The sequence below is a fragment of the Sphaerodactylus townsendi genome, linkage group LG04 (genome assembly GCF_021028975.2).
Source record: "Sphaerodactylus townsendi isolate TG3544 linkage group LG04, MPM_Stown_v2.3, whole genome shotgun sequence".
NCBI lineage: Eukaryota > Metazoa > Chordata > Lepidosauria > Squamata > Sphaerodactylidae > Sphaerodactylus > Sphaerodactylus townsendi.
This window is the reverse complement of record NC_059428.1, coordinates 95,432,999-95,460,157: the sequence shown is the minus strand read 5'-3', so window position 1 is coordinate 95,460,157 and position 27,159 is coordinate 95,432,999. Positions and strand designations below refer to the sequence as shown.

Genomic DNA, 27,159 nt, shown 5'->3' with positions numbered 1-27,159 from the left:
GAATTGGACGTGACAGCACCCAAAGGTTCAATCTATGGATGCCGCTGCCATTCTAAAGTTATTTAAAATGTCACAGTGGCCCAATCATGCTAGGGCTCACAGCATGGCAGGCTGAGGCATTTTTGTTCCCCTCAGTGCCTTTCAACACAAGTCCCCACAGCTGTTTTTTCACTAGAAAAGGCTGATGTGTGTGAGTTTGGGGGTGGGGGTGGGGAATGAGAAAAGAGTGCCTCAGCCTGCTGTGCTGCAGGCCTGATCAGGCCTTTGTGGCATTTTAAAATGATGGTGGCAAGCTACAGGTTGGACCTGCAGATGATGTCCCATCTAGTTTAGCTCTAAGATACCAGCAAGACATGCTTTCTTACAGTAAATTGGCAAATTCTTAGTTTGGGATATATATATATAAAATATATATATAAAAAGAGGGTATATTTGTTTTTTTTATATATTTAAGAGGGTTCCCCAAAGAGATTGAAAGGAGAGAGGCATTTCCTCTCCACATACCTCTCCCTCCTGTTGCCTCTCCACATACCTCTCCCACTGTCTCTCAGCCTCTCTCTTCACTGCTTGCTGTGCCTCAGATTTTCCTGTCTGGCTCGATCATCTCCAGTGTCTCCAGCTCCTGATTTTCTCCACCACCTTTTGAAGTTCAAGCTGCTCCCATTCACACCCTTACCAGCCCTATTCTCATTCTCCCACCTCAATCTGTGCTCTCTCCTGCCATTCATTCATTTTCCCCCAGTCTTGCTTCCTCCTTCTATCCCTCCTTCCATTGTCAGGCACATTACTGGGGTAATCCAGCAGCTTTTAATGATGTTTATCCATGCACAGTCATTGCTGTTATGGCTCAGATTTTTTTGTTTAGCCATTCAATTTTATTTTATGTACTTCACATAGGCCGTTTCCGCACGAAGGCGGAAATGGCCGGGTTGGCGTTTCCGACGCCGATAATCCAGCGACGCTTTGGGACGTCAGTCCGCACGACGGCTCCTGGGAACAGTAACGGGCAGCTCGGGCGCCATCGGAGCACCGGCGCTCCGGCCGACCAGCCTGAGCATGTCCCCGAATGAAAGAGCCTCGGCGTCGCCCGAGGAGTTTCGGGACACGCCCTCTGGCCCATTGTGGGTATAAGGTCCCCAGGCTTTCAGGGCGACGCCAGAAAGGACCCGTACAAGGTAGTGCCGAAGGTGGGGAGGTGCCGCGGAAGCTGCTGCCCGCTCGCTGCAGCGGCTTCATCGGCGGCGCTACAAGCCATCAAAAAGAGCTGGGAAGGCGGCTCTGTGGGAAACGCCGGCTTCAGCTGGGCGGGCGGCGCCAGGGTGGCGCGGCTGGCGCTGCAGCTGTGCCCCGATCTTGAATACCGAAGCGGCCTGGAGACGGCGTGCTTACCTCGCCTCCAGGTCAGCCATTTTAATGCCACGTCGCGATGAAACGCTGCCCTAGTTTCTCCTCAACGCCAAACCCAGGGTTTGTCCTGAGTTTGCAGAAACTGGAATGCTAGCTCTGTGTTGGTGGAGATCCCCGCCCCCCAAGGTGGGGATTAGATAAATGATTTAAGCAGCCTGATCCTTGCAGATCTTGAGGGATCACGAAGATTCCCGATTTCTACCAATACAGGCTCAACACAGATGCGAACTCAACACAAGTAAATAGCAAAGGACATGTGCTGATTTTTGTATTGGTCAAATATCTGCAGAGCCTGTTTGATGACAAGTGATACTGGGACAAAACAAATAACCACTTTCAGTTCCCTTTAAAATATTGTCTACTGCCTACCTGGACTCTAGCTATGGTCACCAGTTAAACCAAATCAGTCAGTGCTTATGCAGGTCAGCTCTATGGGACAGTGATGGGCCTGAACCGGGCATATGTTTGCATCAATTACATTCCAGATCTTTACAGCATCATGGCAGCCGTAAGTCGTCATTGACAAACCTCCTGCTTAGTAACAAATTCCATAGGGGGGATGGTAAACGCACTGGGGGATTCTGAATCACACACTCTTTGTGTTTTTTGATGCAATGCTTTTGTTACCTAGGAGATGCAGATCGGTCTCCAAGCAAGTTGCTGACTGAAACAGAAGCTCTTCCCGGTTGTCAATAGCAGATTCTGCTTCAATGTGACTTTTTAACCAGCAAGCATAGTCTTCCTTGCTCAGCACCTGTTGAAAGGGAAAAAGAAATATTGAAGGGAAAGCAGGTCTATTAACAGAATCAACAAAAATCAAATGGGCTTCAGTGTACCCAATGCTGTGCTGAGTAAGCACCCTCCCCCAATGAAAATGAAAAGCCCTCCCCAGAAAACCCATTTAGGAGGTGGCCTGTGCTTACTTTCTTTGCAATGCACAATGTTCTCAGTCCGTCAGCAGCATAAAGATTAAGAAAATTTTGCGTTTTACTTCGGATTTTCTTTTGATGCTTGTCTCTAAGGGCATCTGGAAGTAAGTAAAGAAAAGTAAAACTCTTAAAATAAAAATGTGCCAGTCTTAAAATGAATAATCCCATTGTTTCCTTTTTATGAAATACAGCTTTACAAACATGTCTTTCTGACAATGCTAGCATCCCACAGGAAACTCTACAAAGCTTTCTGCTGGGAAACAGTTGTGTGTGTAGCACCTAATTTTCACTTCCTTTTCAAGGTACTGCAAGTGCCAGTGGAATACAATATTTTAAATATTCACTCATTCTTTCATTTTTTTAAAAAACATTCCATTTTTACAGATGTGAACAGCCACAATGTTGCACATAAAATTGCCAAGTGCAATGCAGTTGTTGTGGCAAATTGAACAAGTCTCAGCTTTGCCAGAAATTACAGTCCTATTATGTCTATCAATTGATACAGAGTGCTTTGGAAAGATCAAATGAATAGCATCTCCTGGTGCCACCAGAACTCAATAGCTCGTTCACTGCTGTGCTGGGCATAACCAGTAATGGTAACATTGGTGAGCAAGTGATGTCAGTTTGGGGAGGCTGTATTTCATTAATTTTGCTCAACCACAGAATATACACAGTCCTTAAATTGGTTAATTTATTTCATTTAATAAGCAAGCATTTATTATGGCAAAACATTAACAAATCAAAATTGCTGTTAAGCGAAATATAAAATATTAACAAACCATAATTAACTATAATTAATAATTAATTCACAATAAATTATACAAATATACTTCAGCAATCACTGTTTATCATTTATGGAGCTTTGAACTTTGCAAATGTTTTACAATTTCTACCTTGTTTATGCCCCTATGAAAATAACTATTACTCTGATTTTACAGCTGAGGAACTGGGCAGTAGACATGATGTTTTAAACAGAACTGAAAGTGGTTATTTGTTTGGTCTCAGTATCACTTCTCATCAAACAGGCTATGCAGATATTTCACCAATACAGAAATCAGCAAAACCTGTGCATTACTGTAGGATAAAGTTGTCAAGTATCAGATCTTCTGCAGTATTCCCAAAAGTAATTATGAAATGGCCTTCAATTCCCTGACCCCTGCCCCAACTGTCGCCTATTACCAAAAGCTTCAGTATGAAGCAATGGCAGAAGATACACTTCAGACATCCAACTTCACAAACCTTTTGATTGCTGGGCTGCAGTGGAGCTTTAAGTTTCACTGCTTGAACAAATTTAAAATATTTTAGCAAAAGAAAATAAAAACTGGAGGGAGGAAGTATGGAGAACAGTGAAGATCAAGCTCACTGGGAATTTTGCAACTTGATCTGGAGTATGGGCTTTTAGCACATAGGAGAAAAACTGCTACGGCTTGTGTTTTCAGGGCTGCTTTGTTTAAATGTATTTTGTATCATAGGCTCATTCCGCACATGCAGAATAATGCACTTTCAAACTGTTTTCAGTGCTCTTTGAAGCTGTGCGGAATAGCAAAATCCACTTGCAAACAGTTGTGAAAGTGGTTTGAAAACGCATTATTTTGTGTGTGTGGAAGGGGCCATAGATTTAAAAAAATCTTTAGTAGGCTGCTTTCAGTCTCAGTAAACTATGAGAAGTAAAAACAAGTTAAATAAATAAAAATGAATACTAGAATGTTAATCATACAATGAGGATTATTCAGGGCAAGAACAGTCAAGAATATACCCCCGATGTATCAGATTCTGTTATGGTGTGATGAATGCTTGCATGTGCATAATATGAACACAAATCTTAATAAACTTGTATTAGAGACTTTCTGGCATCATAACTCTTGTATCAGCAGCACCGTAGAAACAAAAGCACTCAGAGATGCAATTCTTACATTACATGGTATAAGTAGCCTCTTCAGAAAGGTCAAGCTTATTTTCTGTTGCTAAAATGACAAGCAATTCTTTATTCTGTGGTTCAGCTCTGGCTTATGTTGCTAAAAAGACAAAAAAGGCCCTAACTTGCATATTTCTCTATTTTATTAAACAAACACTGCAGAAGCAAAATCTTTCCAAGGTGATTCACTCCAGCAATTTTCAGTAAAATTAAAAGTAATTATGAACCAATATTTATGCTGAAATCAACATTTCCTGTAAATTACAGGATTAAATTGCAGAGAAACCCACCGTGCAGTGTCAGAAGAAATAATCAGATTTGACTAGCAATCTTGAAATGCAACTGTCATTTCAGCACTATATTTTATTAATGAGAAAAAGTCTATAGGGACACCTCATTTTTATGGATTTAGAGTCATTTACTTTTCAAATAGTGGGGGAAAAATCTCTGCAAATGGGAAAAAAATCTGCTAGATAGCAGAAATTATGATAAAGCTAAAACAGATTATCTTTACATCCAACTGATTAAAATAAGCAGCAATTAAAGGTCTCTTCTGGTTCACAGCATGCTCATATATCTTTGAGATGCTTTTCAATTAAAAACTGAAACTTTCTATTCACAGCTAGAAGTCTGCTCATAATTAATTACCTCCTCTTTCAAAATTTCCACTAATATCCCCACTTGTAGCTCTCTTATTTGACAGAAGTGGATCCCTTTGTTCTCTAGTTAATAAAAGGGTAGCACAATCCAGAGGGGAGGCGAATCTGCCTCTGGAGTCAGCACATCCTTGTGCTGGCATGGGTGCCCACTCCACCGGTGCAGGGGGCAAATGTGCCAATGAAGGGCAACTTACCTGGGTGGCTGGGCACTGCACAGCTCCATGGCACCTGACCCCAAAGCTGTTACTTGTCTCCAGGCCCGTTACTGCAAAAAGCTGTGCTGGCATGGACAAAGATGTTCTGGGGGTGGGGTGGGGAGGGTTAGTTGGCTTCCCTCCTGGCCTCGGCAGCCAGAAAAGCTGGCATTGGTGTTTCAGGCTTACATCACCCCTTTGGGGTGGCGTGAAGCTCATAGAGATGCTTTTGTTTCGCTTGCCTCCCGAACTGCTGGAGAAGCCCTCCTGGAGGTGGTGGGGTGCTGAAACTGTGTAGCATCCTACCACCGAGGTCTCTGGATGGGGCTTTCTAGTTCTTTGGTATGAGGTTCAAACTGGAAGGCATTAGATTAGGATCCCAATATTTGGGTATAAATGTCTAGCCTAATTCTAGTTTGTCAATTCTATTAATTTTCCGGCGACCCATTCCAGTGTAACAGTTGTCCAGTCAGGTCACAACAAAACTGAATTTGCTCCTTACATTAACTTTGGGAGTTTCAGTTTTCAGTGCAATCCTAAACAGAGTTACACCTGTCTAATTCTATTGAAACCCATGGACTGACAAGCTGCAGGTAGCTCTGTTTAAGAAAAGAAGAGAATAAAAGAATAAAGAATAAATTATACCTGATGAACAGGGCAGGAGAAGATCCATAATAACTGAGTCCGCACCTTTGGTATAAACATTTATTTCATCGGTAAGAGGATGCCTGACCACCACAGACATTCTCTTCCGGATGGAGTCAAAGCCTAGAATGTGTAAGAGTTCAAAGGTTAATCTCCCCAGGTGAGGTAGTTCTATGGATACCTGGTCAGGCAGCCTCCCAACCAAAGCACAGTCATATGCTCTAGCTGCATAGACAAGGGCAGCTTCATCAGGACTCTCAGCCTCATAACGCAGTTCTCCCTCTCCGGGTTCATTTCCCAGTGTCCATTTAGTCTGCTGCGAACTATAACCGTTATTATTAATCTGGGAAGAGTTAGCTAGTTTTTCTTCCAGTTTTAGTAGAGTACTATCTGTAGATGCTGATGAAATAATGCTAGAACCAGCTCGATGTGCTGATTTGCTGGTAGCCAGGCTTGAGGAGCTGCTGTTGTTAGAGCTGGAGGTCAGGCGGCTGGGCGTCAGCTTTCTAATGAAGTCCTCTATGGTCTTCACTGGAGATTTCAGCTCATATCTGATTCTAACCTTGGGAAACAAAAACCAATCATCATGAAGAAAAAGAGGTGAGGAATGTAGGACATGCATATCTAACAGCACAAACTAGCAAAACACATATTGGCTACGATTCTGAGGTGTCCGAATAAAAACAAACAAATGCAGTTTTCTAGGGATAATAATAATAATAATAATAAGAGTTTGGATTTATATCCCCCCTTTCTGTCCTGTAGGAGACTCAAAGGGGCTTACAATCTCCTTGCCCTTCCCCCCTCACAACAAACACCATGTGAGGTGGGTGGGGCTGAGAGAGCTCAGAAGAGCTGTGACTAGCCCAAGGTCACCCAGCTGGCGTGTGTGGGAGTGCACAGGCTAATAGGGTTGAATTCCCACTCCCTGTGAGAAGTTTCTCCACAGCTCAGGGCGGCAGAGCTGGGGAATCAAAACCCAGTTCCTTCTCTAGATTAGATACATGTGAGCTCTTAACTCCTCCTCATCGCCACTGCTGCCTCCCCCCCCAACATCCTAACATGGATCCAAGATGTAAATGGGTACCTCAAATGTCATCAACACCTTCAAAGATGATACTACCAATGGGGAAGGGAATCGGGGGCAACTTATCTTAAGCCAGGGGTCCTCAACATGGTACCCATGGACACCATGGTGCCCACTGACACCTTTTCTGGCATCTGCCAAATGTTGTTAGGAGGTGGGTTGGGCCAGGTGGGGCTTTTGTCCAGCACAGCTTCTGACTGACTATTGGAGATTTGATTGGCTGTGCAGATTTTTTAAAATGTTGCTTTGGCAGCAGTTGCCACCATAATACAAGGATTTATTTTTATGTGATTTTAGTTGATTTTTACCCTGTCCTTTCCTGACCAAGGCAGAGCTCAAGGTGGCTAAATCAAGAAATAGGCAAGTGTTTATATTGAATAAGTTATTAAATCATGCAAAAAATAGCAACAGTTAATGCTTTATCTTAAAAAATGGCACCAAAAAGATTCCTTTTCATTGTGTGGTTGAGTAGTAGAGACAGAGGAAACATAAATCTTCTGAGGGTTCAGCAGGGGAAGACAATTGATATACTGTGTTACTGAAGTTAAGTTGTTGCAATCATTTTGTGGCCACCTCCTGCGACAGCCGTTCTGTGACAGCCATTTTGTTACTGCACCCACCATGCTATGTCAATTCCAAATGTGCCTGCAGGTTTAAAAAGGTTGGGGTTTCCTTCCTTAAGCTGTCTCAAGATCCTCTGAGCTGAATGGTGGGGCACAAAGGGTTTTTTTAAAAAAGTTAATAAATACATATAATAATCTACATATATTTAAATAATTTTAATAATAATCTTTTTTTTTTTTTTTTTTTTTTTTTTCAAATTTTTTATTAAAATTATAAAAATCATTACAGTTTCCAGTGTCTTTGTCATTGACTTTCAATTACACAAAACACACAGTTTACCACTAAAAAATACACAGATCTGATTAAACTAATCCAAACACAAAAATATTTAAACTAAATATAGGTAAAGAAAACCTCTAGGTAATAAAAAATTCCTATTACTGTGTTTCAATATACCTTTTGGGTTTCTAACCCTCAAAACACAAATCAAGTCTGGCTTCCATACAAACCTTATGCAGGAACACCTCAGTTAACATCCTAAATCTTTAAAACTTATAATTCTCTTATAAAGTCATTTATTGTATATCTTTCTTATTAACTAATAACTAATCTTCTAGACAGATTAACATAAATCTTAGTGTCTTATAGTCACATTTCAAGTATTTAAGTGCACATTATAGATCATTATTCCAAGCCATTATGGCTCAACTCCCTGAGCCTTCAAAAATAACTATTATTATTGCTTAGATAGTTTCCCATAGTGACCTCCTAGAGCTGCTAATTCGACAAACTTAACTCAAATCAATGCAACCCTAGATGGGGAGCCTTATTATTCTATCCTACATCTTAACATTATCTATATATATTACATTATATTTCTAACAGTGGGTCAATATATTTTATCTAGACTTAATAGTTCTCTATGTTTATCCCAAAATTTTTCAAGTGGTTCCCATGTTGATTTATACTTCTTCAGAGGGATGTCTTTCAAGCGAAAGCAGACATTTTTTATCAATGTCTTTATAGTCTCTTAGCTTAGTTGATCCAATCTTTACATTTTGGACTTCCACAGTTCTTCTCCAGCTCTTTGCTAGCTGTATCCTTGCCGGCCAGAGATATACAAAATAAATTAATATTTTTGGTAACATTATCTTGAAATATTCCCAGTAAGTAGGACTCTGGTAATAAAGTAAAAAATCATGCCCAGCATATTTTGTGCTACTTTGTGTGTTTTTTTCCCAGTACTTCCTGATCTTTGAGCAAGCTTCCACCACATATGGAAATAGCTTCCTAGTTCCCTTTTGCATCTCCAGCAATATTTGATGTTTTGTCCATCTTATTCAGTAATACTGGGGTCATATACCATCTATGATACACCTTTAAGTGAATTTTCTTTTCAGATCAGTACTTAGCGTATTGATGTTGTATTTTTCTTGATTTTTCCCAATTGTCGTGATTCAATATTTTTCCCAGATCTTGTGCCCATTTTATCATTGTGTCTGTCACATTCTCTTTGCTCCAGTTCTAAAGCCAATAAGAACCGATAAATTCGGGTTAATCATTTTTTTTTTTTTTTGATATCTCTCTACTATCTTATCAAACCATTTTTTTCCTTTTCTATTCCCCATATTTTTAATATCCCTCTCAAACTCCTTTCTCTTATTTGGAAAAGGAGAACCAGTGGCGATCCGCTTTCCCTATTTTTTTTATCTCGCTTCTTGATTTTAGGCTCGGTTGAGTGTTATCCCAATCGATCAGGTCTCTATATATGGGCCATGTATTTCCGCTTTGCATTGGTGGTATTTTGCAAAGTTTCCAACCCTGACACTCCACCCCCCGGATTTTCTCATATAATTTATATTTGTATCTATTCCAGATGGTTATAAGTGCCCTCCTTACTAAGTGTGATCGGGCAAAGGTTTTAGTTGGTTTTTATTGCTCGCCACAAATAGCCGTAAGCATCCTTTAAATTATCATGACCCTCTAATGTGAGTAAACTATTATTTTCTAGTTTTACCCATTCTTGTACCTATTATCAATGCAATATGTCATGATAAAGCCTCATGTCTGGCAACGCCCAGCCTCCTTTTCTTTTGTTTCACTCATCGCTGCATATCTTATCCGCGGGTTTTTTGTTAGTCCACACAAATTTGCTTTAGATCTTGTTTCCATGGGTCAAAATTTGTTTTCTTTGTTATTATTATTGGGATATTTTGGAAAAGATATAGCATCTTTGGCAAGATAAATCCATTTTAATGAGAGCTATCCGTCATTCCTGATAGGGATATTGTTAGTTTTTTCTCCCATTTGTTAAGATCACTTTTTATATCTTTCCAAATTTTAGTATATAGTTATTTTGGAAGAGATTTCTATTAGATTTTCTGGTGATAGATTCCTAGATATTTGATTTTGGAGGCTATTTGTATATTTAATTGATCTTGATAAATTTTGTTCTTGTTTTTTAGTCAAATTCCATGTTAGCATCTTTCGCTTTTTGGTTATTAATTTTAAAGCCGACAAGGTTTCCAAATTCATTTATTTGTTCATGACGGTCTGCCCAGTTCTGTTCTTGGATTTTAACAAATATCACCAGGTCATCGGCAAAGGCCTGTAATTTATAATTTTTTTTTTATTTTTACAGTCTTCAGATAATTATCAGCTCTTAATGTGTTTAGTAACACTTCCAATACTAAGTTAAACAAAGCGGTGATATCGACACCCCTGTCTTGTCTCCTTTATCTATCGTGAAACCTTTCTGCTAGTTTCCCATTTATTTTCAATCTCACATATTGTTCTTATATATACTTTCAATCATGCTTATAAATTGGTCACCCATATCCATTTTTTTTAAACACCATTGTCATAAATTGCCAGTTCACATTATCAAAGCCTTTTCGCATCTACTATCACGGCAGACAGGGTTTCATTTGGTGTTTTTCCTATCTCTCTATAATATTTAGTACCATTCGGACGTTTTGTGTCCCTGCTTCTGCCTGGAATAAAACCTGATTGATCTGGGTTGATGTAGTCCTGCATTATTATTTGTAATCTTTTGCCATTATTGCCGTGAAAGATTTTATAGTCATTATTAACTAGCGAGATCGGCTCCAAAGTCTTAGGCTGTGGTTCTTGGAGAGTCAATTTTAGGTATTAAAGTTATATGGGCTTCGTTCCAGGAGGTGGGATTTTTTCCTCCCAAGTATTTTATTAAATATTATTGCAAGTTGGGGTGCTATGATGTTACTGAATTTCTTATAGTATTTTATGGCCAAGCCATCCGGTCCTGGTGCTGTTCCTGTTTTTGCATTTTTTAATTGCCAGTAGTAATTTCTCAATAGATATTTGTTTCTATTTAATAATTCTTTTGAATTGTTGGAGAGCTTTCTTTAACCTTATTTTCTTCCAGATAACTTTCCATCTGAAGGTTGTTATTTTTTTCTTGCCTATACAATTCTGCAAAGTATTTTGTGAATTCTTCATGCATTTTATTTTTGTTCCATCACGATTTCAGTTTCCAATTTTCAGTTTGTTTATTAATCTTTTTCTTTTCCTTTTTAATTTGAGCTACTAGCCATTTTCCGGGTTTATTTGCTCAAGCAAAGTGCTTTGCTCTCAGGAATTTCAACCCATTCAATATCTCTCCACCATCTTTTCTGTATTTTTTTTTTTTAATTATTATTATTTTTTCTTTTAATTTGCTGGTTTTTTTGGGGATCTTTGAAGTTGTTTTTCTAGATTCATCAATTCCTTTAATTAGTCTCTCTCTTCTTTTAATTTTCCTTTTCTTTTTTTTTAAGATGCTTTCTTTTGTAGGAGGTTGCCTCTTATATAGGCTCTTTTACTTGCCTCCCAGATGATGTTTTCATCTTGAATCTGAATTGGTATTTAACTCAAAATATTCTACTCAGTTCTTTTTCGAGCATCTTTTTTGCTATGCTCTCTTTCTCCAATGTCCAATCTTTCAATCTCCATGGTCCCCTTTTATTCTATAGCCCAATTCCCATTTAATTGGCTATGATCTGCTAAGATTCTCTGGGCGATTTCAATATTGTTTGTTTTGCTATTAAGTTACCATTTGCCCAGGCCATGTCAATTCTCGAGAGCCACTCGTGTCTGTTGGAGAAAAAAATGTAAATTCTTTTAGACGATTCTGCTTTTCTCTCCAAACATCTTTGAGTCCTGAAAGTAGCTCCATGCCATCTCTAAATCCTTTGCAATAAACATTCTCTTGTCTTCAGTGTTTTTTTTCCCTCTTATCTTAGTTATTTCATGTTTATCCAGTTTAATATCAGTGACGGCATTAAAGTCACCTATTACAATTATATTTTCATAAGTTATAATTTAATAATTGATCAATTAGTTTTGAAGAATTCCTCTGTTTTTCTTATTTGGTGCATAAATTCCCACCACTAAGATATTTCTCCTTATCCCACTCAATTTCGCCCTCATCCTGCTTCTTCATCCCTAAAAAATTTCTCTAGGGTTTAGACTATTTTTTTGATATATAAGGATACACCTCTTTTTTTTTTTTTGTTTATGCAACAGTTGTGAAAACCTCCCTTGTGGCCTCCTTCCTGCTGTATTTTACATGTTCTTTTTTAACGTGTGTTTCCTCGCAGACATAGTATCTCATTTTTGTTTTCTTAAATAGTCAAAGACCATTTTTCTTTTTTTTTGTCCCATTTTAGTCCGCACATTGTTTGAAAAATATTTAAGTTCATTGTAATATAACCTTCAATACTCAAATTATATAATCAAATAATATATACTCATTAGATCAATATTAGTCAATGATATCACCTCTATTTACACTAATCCTCGCTTATAGGGGAAGAGGTAACTTATAACTTCTAACTAAATGTCTTTTCCAGCAACCTGCTTTTCAAATTCCCAATTCATTATAGATTTTCCCTCCTCCTTTCTTTTACCCCATTTCATTAACCCAAGAAAAATATATATATATTTACACAGTCAAAACTAGAAATCTTAAATTACAATCATATTGCATAATTGATCATATAATTGCTTTTAGTTTATCAAATTAATTTATCAGGTTCATGATCTTGCTCATGTCGCAAGATTCATAATTCCAAATTACCTTAACACCAGGTATACACTATGTCTTACCATTACATCTTTTAAAACTTTAAACTAGGCCCAATTCCTTCTTGAACTTCTTTTCTTTCAGGAACCTCCTGCCTACTTTGGACAATGTGTCTAGATTTCAGTTTCTTTTTCCTTTCCAGCAGCAGAAAACGAACACCCTCAATTGTCCTTCCATCTGTATCTTATACTTCTCCTTTGAGTGTATCACAAAGGGCAATATTCCCTTCTTTCTTAAAATAATTCCTGAGTTTCCTTTTTTTAGTATCCTTATGTTTTGTCCCTCTATCTGAAGTTTCTTTGTGTTGTTTTGTTTATAGAAGATCTCCTCTTATCCATTTCTAGTGAAGGAAATTAAGATGTCCCTTGAGCTCTTCTTTCATGACTTTGTGTTGACTCGGAATATTTCATCTACTTCCATCTCAAAGTCTTCTTCTGTCATTTGCACCAGGTCTGCTAGCGGGGTGCATTATCGTCTGTCTCAGGTTTTCCTTGTCTAGTTCTTTTAGGCCCCGTAGTCTTAAAAGTTTTTCTTTTTGCTTTAGTTCTAGGAACACTATTTTATAATCCAATTGTTCCAGTTGCATTTTTTGTTGGGACATTTCAGTTTTTACTTCTTCTAATTGGCTTTTAGTTTCTTTTGAATCTGTGGTTAATTGCAAAATAGTTCCTTCTAATTTTTTTACTGTCCCCAGCTCTTCTTCTATTCTTGTCAGCCTGTCTTTAGTAGCTTCCTGGTTAGCTACAATTTTTTCAAGCATTTGTTCTATTTTTGTTGTGTATTCCAGTCCATTTTTCTCTGGGGTTTTGGTTTCTACATTCCCAGTCTTTGTAGCTCCATTATTACGTCTTGTTGCCATTATTGTTTAGTTTTATTATTATTGTTTTTTATTATTATTTTCTTGGGATTATTATTATATTATTATTTTCTTGGGATTTTTCACCCCCTTAGTTTAGTATACTGCTAGCAGACTGCTGCCAATTTCAACCTCTTCCCCTATGTCCCTAGCTCTTAGCCTGATTGCATTTCTCTCAGGTATTTTCTTTCACTTTTACCTCCTCTTTTGTGCACTTCTTCTCCTGATCGTGCTTACAGCCCCTCCACCGTGAAATGATCTTCCTTCTATTGTGTTGCGTTACCCCTGCTCTGCCCCTGCACAGATTCAGGTCTCTCACTTACAGCCGCAACACCCACATCGCTGTTTCTCTTCAGTGCTGCTATTCGGGCGCTTTACGTCCCGTTTATCGTCTCTTTGCCCCTGCCAGCGTTAGGTGTCTCTGACAATCGATCTCACGCCTATGGCACACTTTCCCTTTCACTTGTTGCTTTCGTCAACTTTCGGGGAGTTTTCCTCGCTTCCTGGTGTACTCGCGACTCTCTCCTCAAGACCTTTGCCGCGTGATAATACGGACTTCTTCCGCGCTACCGGTCGAAGTTCTCAGCGAAGTCTCCATGTAGTCTCCGCTTCTATCCTCCTCTTTTTTTTTTTTTTAAAGGTACAGTTCCTCTCTGTTTATAATTAGCTTTTGTCAATTAGCTGTCGCTTTGTCCTTTAAGTACTATTATGGTGGTGGTCGCTTCACTGTTAATCACGCGTTTGTTTATCACAATTCTAGTTTCCCATGATTGTTGATTTAGTTATGTCGTTAACTTTGTAGTCCACAATATGGTTTTTCAAAGTTTTTTGTAATTTCTCGGGCCCCTCAGCTTCCGCCCTTCACATTTACTGTTTCCTTATGTTCCGGTAGTTATTCCGCTTCTGTTGTATCTCTGTTGTCTAGAGATTGTTCTCGCCAGATTCCATTAGTTATTAAATCCAACCGGTGCCCTATCTTGTTTGTCTAAGCCAATTCTTGTCTCTATTTTGGTATTGAGCTAAAGGCTTTGCGGCGCCGCCTTTACGCTTCTCTCCTCGCTGCAGCGGACTCTTTGCGTTTTGGCTGCGGGAGTCGTTCTGATGTTGTTCTTCTCCCCAGACTCCATGGGGGATGGAGTTTGTACTTTCTGTACAAACTCTTTTTGCTTGCGGGTAAAGAGCTTAAGCTTTCTCCTCGACTAGGAGCGAGCTGTTGCCTGGCTTTGCTCGATACCGGAAGTCCCAATTTTAATAATAATCTTGATACCCTTTACCTTTCTTCTGTCCACTTCCCAGGAAGCAGGAAAAAAGTCATTTTGGGGCTTACCCAGCCTTTGAAAGAACAACCCCCTCCCCTTAAAATTTCAGAACCATTAAAAAGACCACATTGCAAATCTATATAGTATATTTCACTTTAATATGAGTTAAATAAAATCTATTTGTCCAGATTTGAATCAACCATAATGAGCAAAAGGGATGGTACACAACCACAAGGTAGTAAAGGACAAAATAGTACCACTTTTCTATTTATTTGCATTTTTGTTATCATTTTTACAGAATGAGCCCTGAAGTTTCCTTACAAGGTCGGCATCGAGTCTAGATTTCTGTCTAACTTGTTTTTGTATAGATGGCTGGTTTGTTACATGCTTGTAAACTTGTGTACATTTCCATTTAAGATTGTAATGAAACATAAAAAGTCTGTTGTTATTGCACTCCAGCTGAGCTGGAGGATTTATTTTGTTAGCATTAAGCTGTAGCCTTGTGGTACAATTTTGTTCTTTAGTACCAGATTTGAATCAAGACAAAGGTTTCCTTGCTCAGCACAGATATTAAATTAGGTTACCAATGCTACTATTTTTGCCAATGTCTACTGCTGCCAATGGTCACTTCATCTTTTTTTTTTGCAATTCAGAATTTTTTTCCAATTCAAGAAATAACATTTAAAAACATATTATAGTTAATTTCTCCCTTATATATCATAACCTAACATATTCTGTTCTTCTGAGTAAAGATGTACAGGAGGAGACTTTGAAAAACAATCCTGAAGAAAAGTAACTTTCATGATTTCCCTTACCTACCTTTTGTCGTGGCTGATTCGGAGATGTAACTACCACTGTATTGCAAATAGTCAAAGCTATGAAAAAGTCAAAGATGTCTGAAAGTTCAGGGGAAAGCCGGGACAACGGATGGTCGTGGCTTCTCATGATCTGTAGGTAGCTTGCACATTCATTTACTTTTGCTAGCAAATTTGGATCAGGGGTGATATCTTTTTCCTAAAATAAAAAGAAAAGCCAAATGAATCGTTGCTCTATCAAGCATATCTTTGATAATTCCATCTAGGTCTTTAAACCAACCCACTTCTGCTTACTTCAAAGAACAACCTGATCCAGGTCTTATGTTTACAAATAACATTTTTTAGAATGTAATAGCGGTAGGATTATCTTCCCTGGGCTGACGAATACTTCTAAAAAAAGATAGTGACATGCATCTTGAGACAGTTAATACTGATGATGAAGAGCAACAAAGAAGTGACCATTTAAAACCATATCCTGCCAATCATGTTAATGGAGGTATTATGTTCTATATATTGACATTTATTTATGATAATGTGTTTTTACTTCTTCAATACAACTGGTAATAATAATTACTTCTAAAACTTGTAATAGCAGAGGCTTCCTCAACCATTAGTCTGATCATAGAAAACAATTACTTCTCTGGTGTATTGTGTTGGATTGCAAAAAAGGAATTGTAAAGCTGGAAATCTAGCCTTGCCCCATGCCATGTTCACTTTACCTAGACTTTTATTTTCTTTTTTATCTTTTTAAAAAGTTTTATCCTAGACTGTGGAATGAAACAAGTTGGGGGATATTAAAAAGGGGGATGTTCGTTTTTATTTGAATTATTTAACAAACACACTTGTAAAAAATTAAATTTAAAATCTGGCTGCACGTGGACAATTTACATGTCAAAGTGCAGGCTGCCTGTGGCATGACATTCCTGTTTTCTGTGGTCTCAGAGTTCTTACATTGGGGATGGGGAGATGTTAGCAATCTGAAGTAATACAGTCCTGAAACCAACATAATTCTTGACATACTGTTTCTATATCAATGCATGTCCAGTCTTCCTTTCCCCTAGCATCAAAGTGGGACTCAAGGCACATGACAAAATAAAAAGTAAAATCTATGCCAAACAACAAAATCCAGCAAAAACAGCATAAATGACCATTGTGGCCTCACATAAATGGTATTATGCTGGCCCCCATGGAACTAGCAAAGTTTTACAAAATTTGATTTCTCCAGTCTGTCCAGAATATCAGAAAGTTATAAATTTTCTTACTTCTTCCGGAGCCCTATTCCATATGAAGGGGCTATCAGTAAGAAGGCTTGTGTTTGAGTCATGGAAATACATTAGAATAAGATGTAAGACTAAAAGCAGGAGCTGGTCAAAATGGCTAAGTCACTCAAAGCTGTTCATAAACAGAGATGCAGCCCTATAATCACAATGCCTGAAACTTGTGTTTCATATAACATTTGAAGAGAAAACATCTAATTTCTGTTTCTAGCAGCTCGAACTTAGCATATAATTATTTAAATTTGGCACTATGATGTTTTAAAAAAAGTTTTTAGGAGGCTAAATATCTACTAGGAATTTTTGAACTGCAAACTGTACTGATAAACGGTGAATCACTTTCCATATCAGAAATTTAAACCATGGCAACATCAACTGAGAAAGGAGATGCATAAGAAACCTGACATATGCACTTGGCAACTGGAACTAGGAAACAAACCTTACACATATTTTCCCTGACTCAGAGCAGCCAGCCAAGAAACCAGGTCTCCTTTGGCTCCAGGATCAGTGGAAAAAATTGCTGCCCTTCCTATCACATTCAGCACTCAGACTAAATGAACAGGGCTCATGTATTCTGAGATTATTGCCAATGACATCATTGAGATTTATGAAGGACTCCCACATTTCATTCTCCTATTTCAAATTCTACAATGGAAAATGTGTCCGCGCGCACATGCACATCAGTGGGAAACCTCATGAGAAGGCCTGTGTAGGCTGCCTTGAGTTCCACAAAGAAACAAAGGGATAACATTTATTTACTTAATTTATACAGGATGCTTATTGTGAAGAAAGGAGCCATGGGTCAGTGGTAGGGTTTTTGTTTTGCACCTTAAAGGTGCCAATCCCTGAATTTCTAGTCATTGGATCTCAGATACAATAGTGCTTTTTCTGTGTGGGATTCTGGAAACTTCACATCAGACAGAGTAGATATTGTGGAAGTAGATGCACCAATTGTCTGACTCAGTATAAGGAAGTCGTATTTTCATGGAAATGTATGGTACATGGGGCTTCAAGTTGTATTTGATTTGAGAAGTTGTATAGACCTAGCCTGAAACTATACACAGAATGTGGTACATTCCTGATTTGTCTTGCTCTATGAAAGCAATGGTTCCATGGGAAATACATTCAGGAGAGACAAAAGGAAATACATCTTTGCTCAACTCATTCAACAAGCAATTACATTATGGGATTCATTAGTAGTGAATTTACAGATGGGTACTCACATGTATCACCTTAAAATAGGAGCAGTCAGATTCATGGAGGAAAGGTCCATCAATGGCTAGAAGCTAAGATGAATAAAAGAGCCTTCATGTCCAAAGGCAGTTTCAATGCTAGGAGGTAACAACAGGGAAAAGGCCTTGACCTCTACTGTTCTGTTTTGTGGCCTTCCAGGGCATCTAGTTGACTGCTGTATGAAACAGGTTGCTGGACACGATTTTAAGAATATTACACCAGCATAAAAAGGCAGATTGGCAGCTACTTACCATTGGGCTACTGAAAGCAGTGTGTTTGGAGAGAATGCTTGCTCTTTTGGCTTCCACTCTGCTTCCTGTACGCCTATGCGATTTTGTGCTCTGGTTCCTGTGGGCAACTTTAATGCTCTGATGACTGCTAATACTGTCCCGCTGGGATAACATTCCTCCTTTAGGTGCAGTTTCTTCATCCTCAGAATCAATTTCCTGGTACATAGCTATGCGTTTTGCTATAGAAAGAAAGAAAGGAAGGAAGGAAGGAAGTGGGAAGGATGAAATAAGCACAGAAAGGGAAAAAATGCATTGGTTAACAATGGCAATAGAGTGAACTAAGTTCCAACCAGCATTTCATTTATTTACTTATCTCCCCTCACAGTCCCGCAAAGTCTGGCTCTCAAAAATATCACCAAATATCATAAAAATAAAGCATTTAATAATAAATCAAACAGTGAAAATTGTTATAAATAGGTAAAAACACTATATAGAAGCCAGCAATAAAAAGGTCTGACAGCAGTTTAACAAATGCCTTCTTAAATTAGACTGCCTTATATGCCTTCCTAAAGGTCAGAAAGGAAGACAGGCTCCTAATCTCCACTGAAAGATCATTGGAAAAGCTGGGGCTATTATCAAACAAGCCCATGAATAGTAACTCACAGTATGATTCTCAAAGTGCTGCACAGTAAGTCTCTTTGAGAACGCAGCGCAAATGATTTATCATCTTTGATGTCCTATAACTGAAATGTCTTCTGGCCTGAAGAGCTAAATCCTTGCAATTCTATATTCAATTGCTATATTTGCCTGATTAGTCTTTCAATTACTTCCTTTACTGTCGGTCCACTGACAGAAAAGGAAATGCTGTGGATTAAATTGTTCGATAATCACATTTTATGGGCTTTTTAGGTAAGTACCACTCATTGTGTATTTCGTTAGTCTAGGCATCTAATGCACAAAGCACTTTAGAAAGCATGCAGCCTGCACCAGCAGAGAGCTTTAAAGACGGGATATATAAAGTTTAAACTCTTAAATGTTGTGATCTTGGGAGCCAAACTACTGTTCATTTCATTGCTTCAGTGGAAGATAATTATTAAAGTTGGACTCAAAACTCTTAAGGTATTAGAATGGCCATTGCTGATTTGGCTTTCCAGTAGAGGATCCTCCTCTTTCTCCTCAAGAAAAGTTGAATGTGCCATAGGTCAACAGGTGATTTGCATGTTATAACATGCGGTGACATCTCCATGCATACAGGTTCTAGTGCCTTCTTGCCTGTGTTACCAGAGTCACATTCCACCATCACGTGGGGGCATGCGCAAAATTGTCCCCCCCCCACATTCCTCCCATGGAGAGGCGCCCCTGCCCAGACTAGGAGCCTGCCGTGGGCCCACCGGGCACCCTTCGGCCCAGCTCCTTCAGGCTGCCCGGGACCGTTGCCACCCTCCTCTGCCAGCTGAAGGAGCAGCCTCGTGGGGCTGGGCTGAGGGTTGCCCGCAGCAGGCTTCTGGCCCAGCTGCTCCTTTAGCTGGCGGAGGAGGGCAGCGGTGATTCTGAGCAGCCTGGTGGGGTTGACTTGGCAGGGCTGGGCTGGGCCAGACTGTGCTCAGAGGTGCCCAGCGGGCCCATGGCAGGCTCCCAGCCCCGCCAGGCTGCATGGGTCTGCTGCCACCCTCCTCTGCCGGCTGAAGGAGCAGCCAAGCCAGGAGCCTGTGGCGGGCCTGCCGGGTGCCCCTTGGCCCTGCCCCACCAGGCTGCCTGGAACTGCTTCCACCTTCCTCCACCAGCTGAGGTAAGTGGGGTGCGGGGTGTGGCGCTTGAGCAGGTATTGCCCCGGGCACCATTTCCCCCCCGTTATGCCTCTGAGTTCCTGTCACATGTTTTATAGACAGAACCAACATTCTTCAAGGATTCCACTTAGGGTGCAAGACAAGTTATCTTAATCAGTTCACTCCATGCTTAGCAACTAGCCATTTGAGCCCAGTTTTTTAAAACAGAGCTGGCTGTACCAAGCTTATAAAACTCTGGCATGTACCTTTCCTCAGCACCATTACTGTTTCTTTTGGAACTTTATGTCTGGCTTGTTTTTGGACTTTGTTACATGCTTCTAGACTCTTTGAACTTAGGTTTCTGTAAACAGAATTGGATTCCTGTCTGCCTTAGACTATGCTATGCACCTCTGGCAACACTGGACTGACAGCCATCTCCAACTCTCTAAAACTCATCCTGGACCTTAACACATGAATAAAGTCCTTGGCATCTCCCACCAAAAGGATTTGTAGTAGTAAAGCTTGGAAAGACTCTGGAAAGTCAGCACCTGGCCTACATGTATCGATGACTTTGTTCTCAGTGAATGACGCAGAACATATTCTCATTCCCACCACACCAGTACTATATTCTGACTCTTGAGTCACGTAGATAATTCTGCCTACACTGATCCAACTTTTGCTCCTTGTTGTCACTTTCTGTTTTCCTGTAAGATGTGTGCTGAGCAAAGAGTTAGTATGCTAGCTCCACTTATACCTTTCTAGCCTACTCTGTGGATTACCATGCGTTAAAACTCCTTTTGAGGTCTAACAACAGCACTACAAATACAGTGGCAAAAGGCATTTTATGGGCATAAAAACACGGTGACTAAGTCCTGAAATCTTGTGGATAAAAGCCTTAGTGATATTTTAATTAACTTTTAAAATGTACTAGTTTTTCTTATGAAAACTTTTGATTTTGAACTGTTTATTTGTATACTGTATATTGTAGACTGTTTGAATTAAGCCCCTTTGGATACTCACTTCAGAAAAGATGTGAACAGAATGAAAAGGGTGTGTGTGTGTGTGGGGTGGATCAACAAGGATGATCAGGGGCCCTCAGACAAAGCCCAATGATGAAAGACTGAGAGTTAGAAGTATTTAGTCTGGAGAAGAGGAGACTGAGGGGGTCATGATTGCTCTCTTTGAGGGGCTGTCACTTAAAGAAGGGATGGGAGCTGTTCCTGTTGGCAGCAGAAGATAGGACTTGGAACAATGAGTTTAAATTATGGGCAGAAAGGTTCTGACTGGATATTAGGCAAAAATTACAGTAAGAGTTGAGAAGCAGTAGAATCAGCTACCTAGGGAGGTGGTGAGCTCCCCCTTATTGGCAATCTTTAAGCGGCAGCTGGACAAACACTTGTCAGGGATGATCTAGCTGATCCTGAATTGAGTAGGGGGTTAGACTAAACGGCCTGAATGGGTCCTTCTAATTCTATGGCTCTTTCTGCACGGGCACTGAGGGGGCATAGTTTATGCCGGCGTACCCCTGTGGGACCGTTTGCATGGACGGTCCCGCTGGAAGCGGCGGCGGCGGTGCAGCCTTCGCACAGGCTGCGCCGCTCCCAAACGCTCCGGTCGCCTTCTTTCGCATTGTGGAGGCCAGGAGACACTAGCCCCCCTGCCAGAGCAATGACACTGGAGAATGAGGCCAGGCGGCGTGTCTCCTGGCCTGCACAATGCGACAGAAAGCGACCGGAGGTAAGGAGCGTTTGGGAGGGCTGAGAGAGAAACGCCGGCTTCCACCCGGTGCCATTCGCATGGCACCGAATGGAAGCCAGTGTTTCCAAAATACTTCGCTACCTGAGCGAGATTCAAAAACACCGTTTTGGCGGGAGCCGGGCACCGCTGCAGCAATTTGGCAGCGGCGCCTGTGCGAGCAGTCCCCTCCAAAACGCTGTTTTACTGGCCTACCGCCACCGCTTTTGGCCCGTGCGGAAAGGGCCTACGATTCAGCAGCAGATACAATTGAGAATATTGGATGTCACCAGGCCTCCATCACGAATACTGGCACCTTTATAAAAAACGAACAGAACAAATAAAGCATTGCACAGTAAACAAAGAAGCTTGTTCACCTCCAGAGTCTAAAACAGGTCAGAAAATACTCTGTAGTAGATTCTGGGCCAGACTTGTGCTATGTATGTTGGAAATCAGCTCTTGTTGATTATAGACCCTCAAACTGCTTAACAGGGAGGTCTCAATATCTTCCCTTCATGTCCTAAGCGAATGTACCCTAACATTGTTTGCATTTTTTTCACATTTCTTTTTGTACTTTGTCTACTGAAGAATGAACAATTTGATTATTACAACCATAACACAGATGAGTCTTAACTGAACATCAACTTTAATGACTAATATAGAGAAAATAATTAGTTATTTAATTCAGGACATGACTTCCTTCATTTTCTGGCTCAATGTGACAAGGCTATTACATTCTTAAATAGCTCATAAAATCCACTGGAGTCCATTAGAGATCTCCCTCTGCAAAGTACCTCTCCCTAAAGCCAGCTATATTATCCACTGTTTGGTGTGGGGAAAAATAATGTTGCAAAGATGTAAAAAAAATAACAACCACAACAACCCACAATGAAAGGTTGGAGACTTCGCCAAATATTTTGTACACAAGACATTAAATGGAAATTAGCTGTGGAGCAGGCAATAGCAGGTCAGAGAGCAATAAATACTAAACTGCAAATAGCTATGACATAATTATTTGTAAAAACAGCACTCCACGAAGGTTCTTAGGAAAAGCTCATTAGGGACTAAAATAGCTTGTCTGTTAGCTATCTATTTATATACTATAAGACCAAGTGGACAGAGGATTAAAAGAATTTTCTGAAACATACATTAGAAACAGCACTACTTCAGGCAACTGCAAAGCCTCCAGATAACGTTCCAAACCAGCACAGTGCAGGGATGAGTGTTTTGTTCTGCTGCAAAGGCTTATTATTTGAAATCTATTACCAGGTAAATGATAGCAGCCACTTTTTATTGTTCTAGAGCTACTCTGTAGTGGTTTCAGGAACATGATGAATGCCACACAACAGCTAGGGGACACATCGTGCTGCAGGTGAATGAGTCACTGATAGCGCAGTTTGCTACTATCACGTGCCATAATTGTGTTACCAGAATAGATGGAGCCATTGCAGAGCTTGGCTTCTGATTTGCAGCTCTGGAAGGATTCACACATTGTGAGGTACGGTACTACTGCAAATCTTTCATCTCCTGGATTTTCTTGCATGGGCAAGGATATTTGGGAGGTAGACTGTCATAATAATACAAGATCTTATGACCTGGGTATCCAGTCTGTTTCAAGTGGGGATGGACTGTCTATAAGTTAAGACACCTCTTTCACCAGGACTCGCTTAAAAGAGCAACAATTTTGCAGGATTAATTGTACATTTCTTAAGAAGAATGAGCCATCAATGAGAGGCATAGAGGATTGTGATGGGAGTTCTGTCACCAGCGTGGTGTAGCAGTTAAGAATGGTGTGTGGCTATTGCTGTAATTGGGTTTGTGCCTTGGATTCATTCATTCCATTCTTGGATTCATTCTCTTTGCATTATTCTGTGTCCTTTGATTTAGAATATTTATTTTGCTGTTTTTCATTTTTATACCTCACTTTTTCTCTACTGTAAGGACTTTCAAAGTGGCTCACAATCAACACTTCCCCTCACAACTGGCACCTTGTGAGGCAAGTTGGGTTGAGAAAATTCTGCGAGTACTGTGACTGGCCCAAGTTAGAGTGCACTGTTCTTAATCATCATACCACACTGGCTCGAAGAACCATGCTGGCTCTCAAGTTTTCCGTTTTTTTTTTTGCTTGGGAGAGTTGTAGTTGGGGCAGGAGTGGAGCTTTTATTTTCTTTATGGTTCCTTAAAAATAGTTTTTCTTGGTTTCATTTTGTGCTATTTTTTTAAAAAAAATTAAAAGGCTTGTGTTGTTTTTCTGGATGTTTTCATTTTGAACTTTTAACTGCATTGCTTTTTATATTTTTTTGGGGGGGATTTCAAGCTGTTACTAAGTTTATAATTTGGCATTCTTTTTGTTCTTCTTTAGTTGTTTTAAAGATTTCTGTGTTGTTTTGAGGGGGTATTGAGGGGGTATTTGGGGTATTCTTGGTGGTTTTGTTCCAAAAGCCTAAAACTTAAAAGCAGAAAGGAACAAAAGGGAAGCAGAAAGGAACCAAAATCCTCTGTGCTACATCTGTGAAGATGCCAGCCACAGATGCAGGCGAAACATTAGGAACAAGATCCACCAGACAACAGCCACACAGCCTGTAAAACCCACCAGAACCAGTTGAATCCAGCTGTGAAAGCCTTTGACAATATATTGAACCAAAGGGAGTTTATCCAAACTCTGTTCTAAAAAATAAAAGTTCTTAAAAACCCTTCAACTGAACCCTAGTTGCTCTGCAGTATGGAGCACAATTCCGTGTACAAAGTAAATCAATATGGTGCCCAAAATGTTGTTTTTGCGTTTTTCACAAAATAAACTCCCACAAACATCAATGGAACATCACTGGGAATTTGAGAAAGCAGAACAAAATAAAGTGGATGAGTATGTCAATTAAAACAAATAGAACTAATGGAAGCACCAAAAATGAAGCTTATGTATACGGTAGTAGCTGTCTTGGTACTTGAACCTCAGGTTAGTTTGGCTGGGATTCCCTAATTAGATATTAGTTCTGTTGGGCACATTGGCACTGGGTTTGGCTTGGCTTTTGTGATTTGACATTGGTTCTTTTGGGCTTGTTGGTTCTGTTTGCATTTGGAGATTTTTGACCAGTGACAGCTCTTGTTTGCTTGATTATTAACTTTTTGTGCTGGAGAAAGAATTGAATTCTACCCATACAAAACAATGGACAGAAGCAGGATGGCTTGGGGCTTGGAGCTCCTTGTTCAGGGGTCTGTAGAACTGGATCACTTAAAACTTGGGGGTATTGACTCAGGTCACTTGGGGTTGTTTATAATTAGGGTTGTTTATAGTTAGATTCTCTTCAATTTTTGTGTCATTTGGTTGGAAAATATCCACTCCAGTCCCCTGGAAGGAGTCCCCCACCATAGAGAGCAACGGACTAAAAAATCCAGACTTCTGTGGGAAGAAACAAACAAACCAGAATTCTGATACAGTATGGTGGGGGCTAAATAATATAGAATATTGATACAGAACCCCTTCCTAAAATCTGAATTAAAAAAACCTAGCTTTTTCAGGTGCACATCCCTGTCAAAAACCTTAATTCACAAAATCATCTTAGAGATTCTCTTATTTTTCCTGCCTACAATTGCATTCACTTTCGTCTGATAAATAGTCAATCTTCATATTTACACTTACGTCCCAAACTATAGCGTGTTGAAAATAAACCATCAGAGAAAGGATGGGTACTTGAGAGTTTTTTATAGTAAGCTGATCGACAGGATTGTCGTATAACCAAGAGATGCGATATGTTTGCAAGACCAGTTAAGAATGCGCCAGATAACCTGGATGCAGTAGAATTAATTTTTTAAAGGGATTCATCCAGAGTAAAGGAAGAAGAGTGGCACTGATCTCGAATGAGAAAATGGTGAGATCTGTTCTACACAAAAATGCATATAATATGTGATTTTACACACCACAAAAACCTGCTGACTACACTATCAGCTCCTATGCCATAACCTGGCCCGGACATTAGTGCTCACTTTACGTGTATGTAAAGCCAGGTCTCTGGGTATAAAACTCTTCTATTGTTTAAAGTACAACTTCTCCTCATACATGACAAAAGAACTGTACAGGCTTGAGAACTAACTGGAGGTCACACAATTTGCAGTATGGCTCAACATGCTTCCTTCCAAACGGAATGTTTTCTCCACCTTTCCACCCTTCCCACCCCCAACTCTAAGAAATGTTTTCTGTGAACTGTAGATTTTGTAAGATGCTATGGTGGGATGACTTCCAGTGTCAACAGTGCCATTCCTTGAATATGGATATTTTTGGACTCTCCCTAAACAGAAGGCTCTTTATTAACAGCAAAAAGGTATGTCCTTCAGAAGCACAAAAAGTACCTGGTGAAAAAAGCTCCTTTACATAAGCAACTGTTATACAACATTTATACATCTGCTTATGTGTGTCAGAATGCACTGCAATCGATAACTGACCAGATTAACTATAAACATTTCTGATTAACTTTCACCTCCCAATGAATTCAGCAGCACACTTCTTTTTTTCTTTAAAAAACTCCAACAACGTTATTTTAAGCATAACGACTTAGGAAACTGTGAATGGCAATCATCAAGTTGAAGGAGGCATCCAATTTCTCTTCTCACTCTTAAAGGAATGCTTCTTCTGGGATGATACCTCCTATAATGTATGCTGCATTGTTTAAAGGCAGAACAAAGTATTGTTTTTAACCATTTAGTGAAATGATCATTCAATCAACTAGAATTCATGTAGTGAATCCACTTCTTGTTATCCCATGATAGTCTTAGTCAGAGGGGGAAAAATCTTGAGATGGGTTTCATAGAGCAGGAATCTCCCTTTTTTCTGATTAGCATGAAATGAAGTAAGAAATAAATGAGGTTGCCTATATAAAGATGGTGTTAGCGGAACAGTAAAACTGCTCATTTTTAAAAATGCATCTGATTCATTCGCATTCTGCTTTTTTCAATGAGAGTCAAACTGGATTACATTTTTTTTTAAAATACAGTAGGCTACATACTACAAACAATGCAAAGAACTGCCTACAGTTTTTGCAGGAATTATATTTTTAGTCATGTACTGAATTTACTTCATTTATGAGTCAGGTGTGTATTTGATAGCATGCTAAAATAAAAAAGTTAGAGCTCCCAGCCCTGAAATTCCTGAAGTCAGGGGGGCCCTTCCGGCCCCTAACCATTTCCAGTTCTTTCCCAGATTTGTTTAAAAGAGGGAAAACTGAACATCACCTGTAGTATAGCCCTAAACATGCTTGCTTAGGGAACAATGACACAAGGCTCTGGGAGGTCTGTGAATGGAATGCCGAAACATCAGGCATACAAAGTCCTGATTCTGATCAGGACTGTGGTGAATGGTGAGTATGCTAATGCTTCTCCTGGTGCCATTTTCCCAGCCAGAGATGGTCTCGTGGTTTACTGTTTACCCTCTTGGGACAAATATATTCAGAACTGGTATTAACAGGAAGCTCAGGATTGGGCTATCTGGTTTTATATT

At 39.7% G+C, this 27,159-nt stretch overlaps 1 protein-coding gene across 5 annotated transcripts in view; it reads right to left on the bottom strand.

Moving 5' to 3' along the window:
- Window positions 1–27,159, bottom strand: part of ATP10A (ATPase phospholipid transporting 10A (putative)) — a 150,715-nt gene that overhangs the window by 28,238 nt on the left and 95,318 nt on the right. For 4 of the 5 annotated variants that reach the window (XM_048495305.1, XM_048495306.1, XM_048495307.1 and 1 more), the window contains 5 exons: window positions 18,193–18,410; window positions 15,439–15,633; window positions 5,750–6,311; window positions 2,331–2,434; window positions 2,035–2,161 (listed from right to left, as the gene is read on the bottom strand). In XM_048495305.1, coding sequence (XP_048351262.1) covers window positions 2,035–2,161; window positions 2,331–2,434; window positions 5,750–6,311; window positions 15,439–15,633; window positions 18,193–18,410 — 1,206 coding nt within the window. Of the gene's footprint in view, window positions 1–2,034; window positions 2,162–2,330; window positions 2,435–5,749; window positions 6,312–15,434; window positions 15,634–18,192; window positions 18,411–27,159 lie in introns of those variants that run through there. The other variant, XM_048495308.1, reaches the window with a different exon arrangement.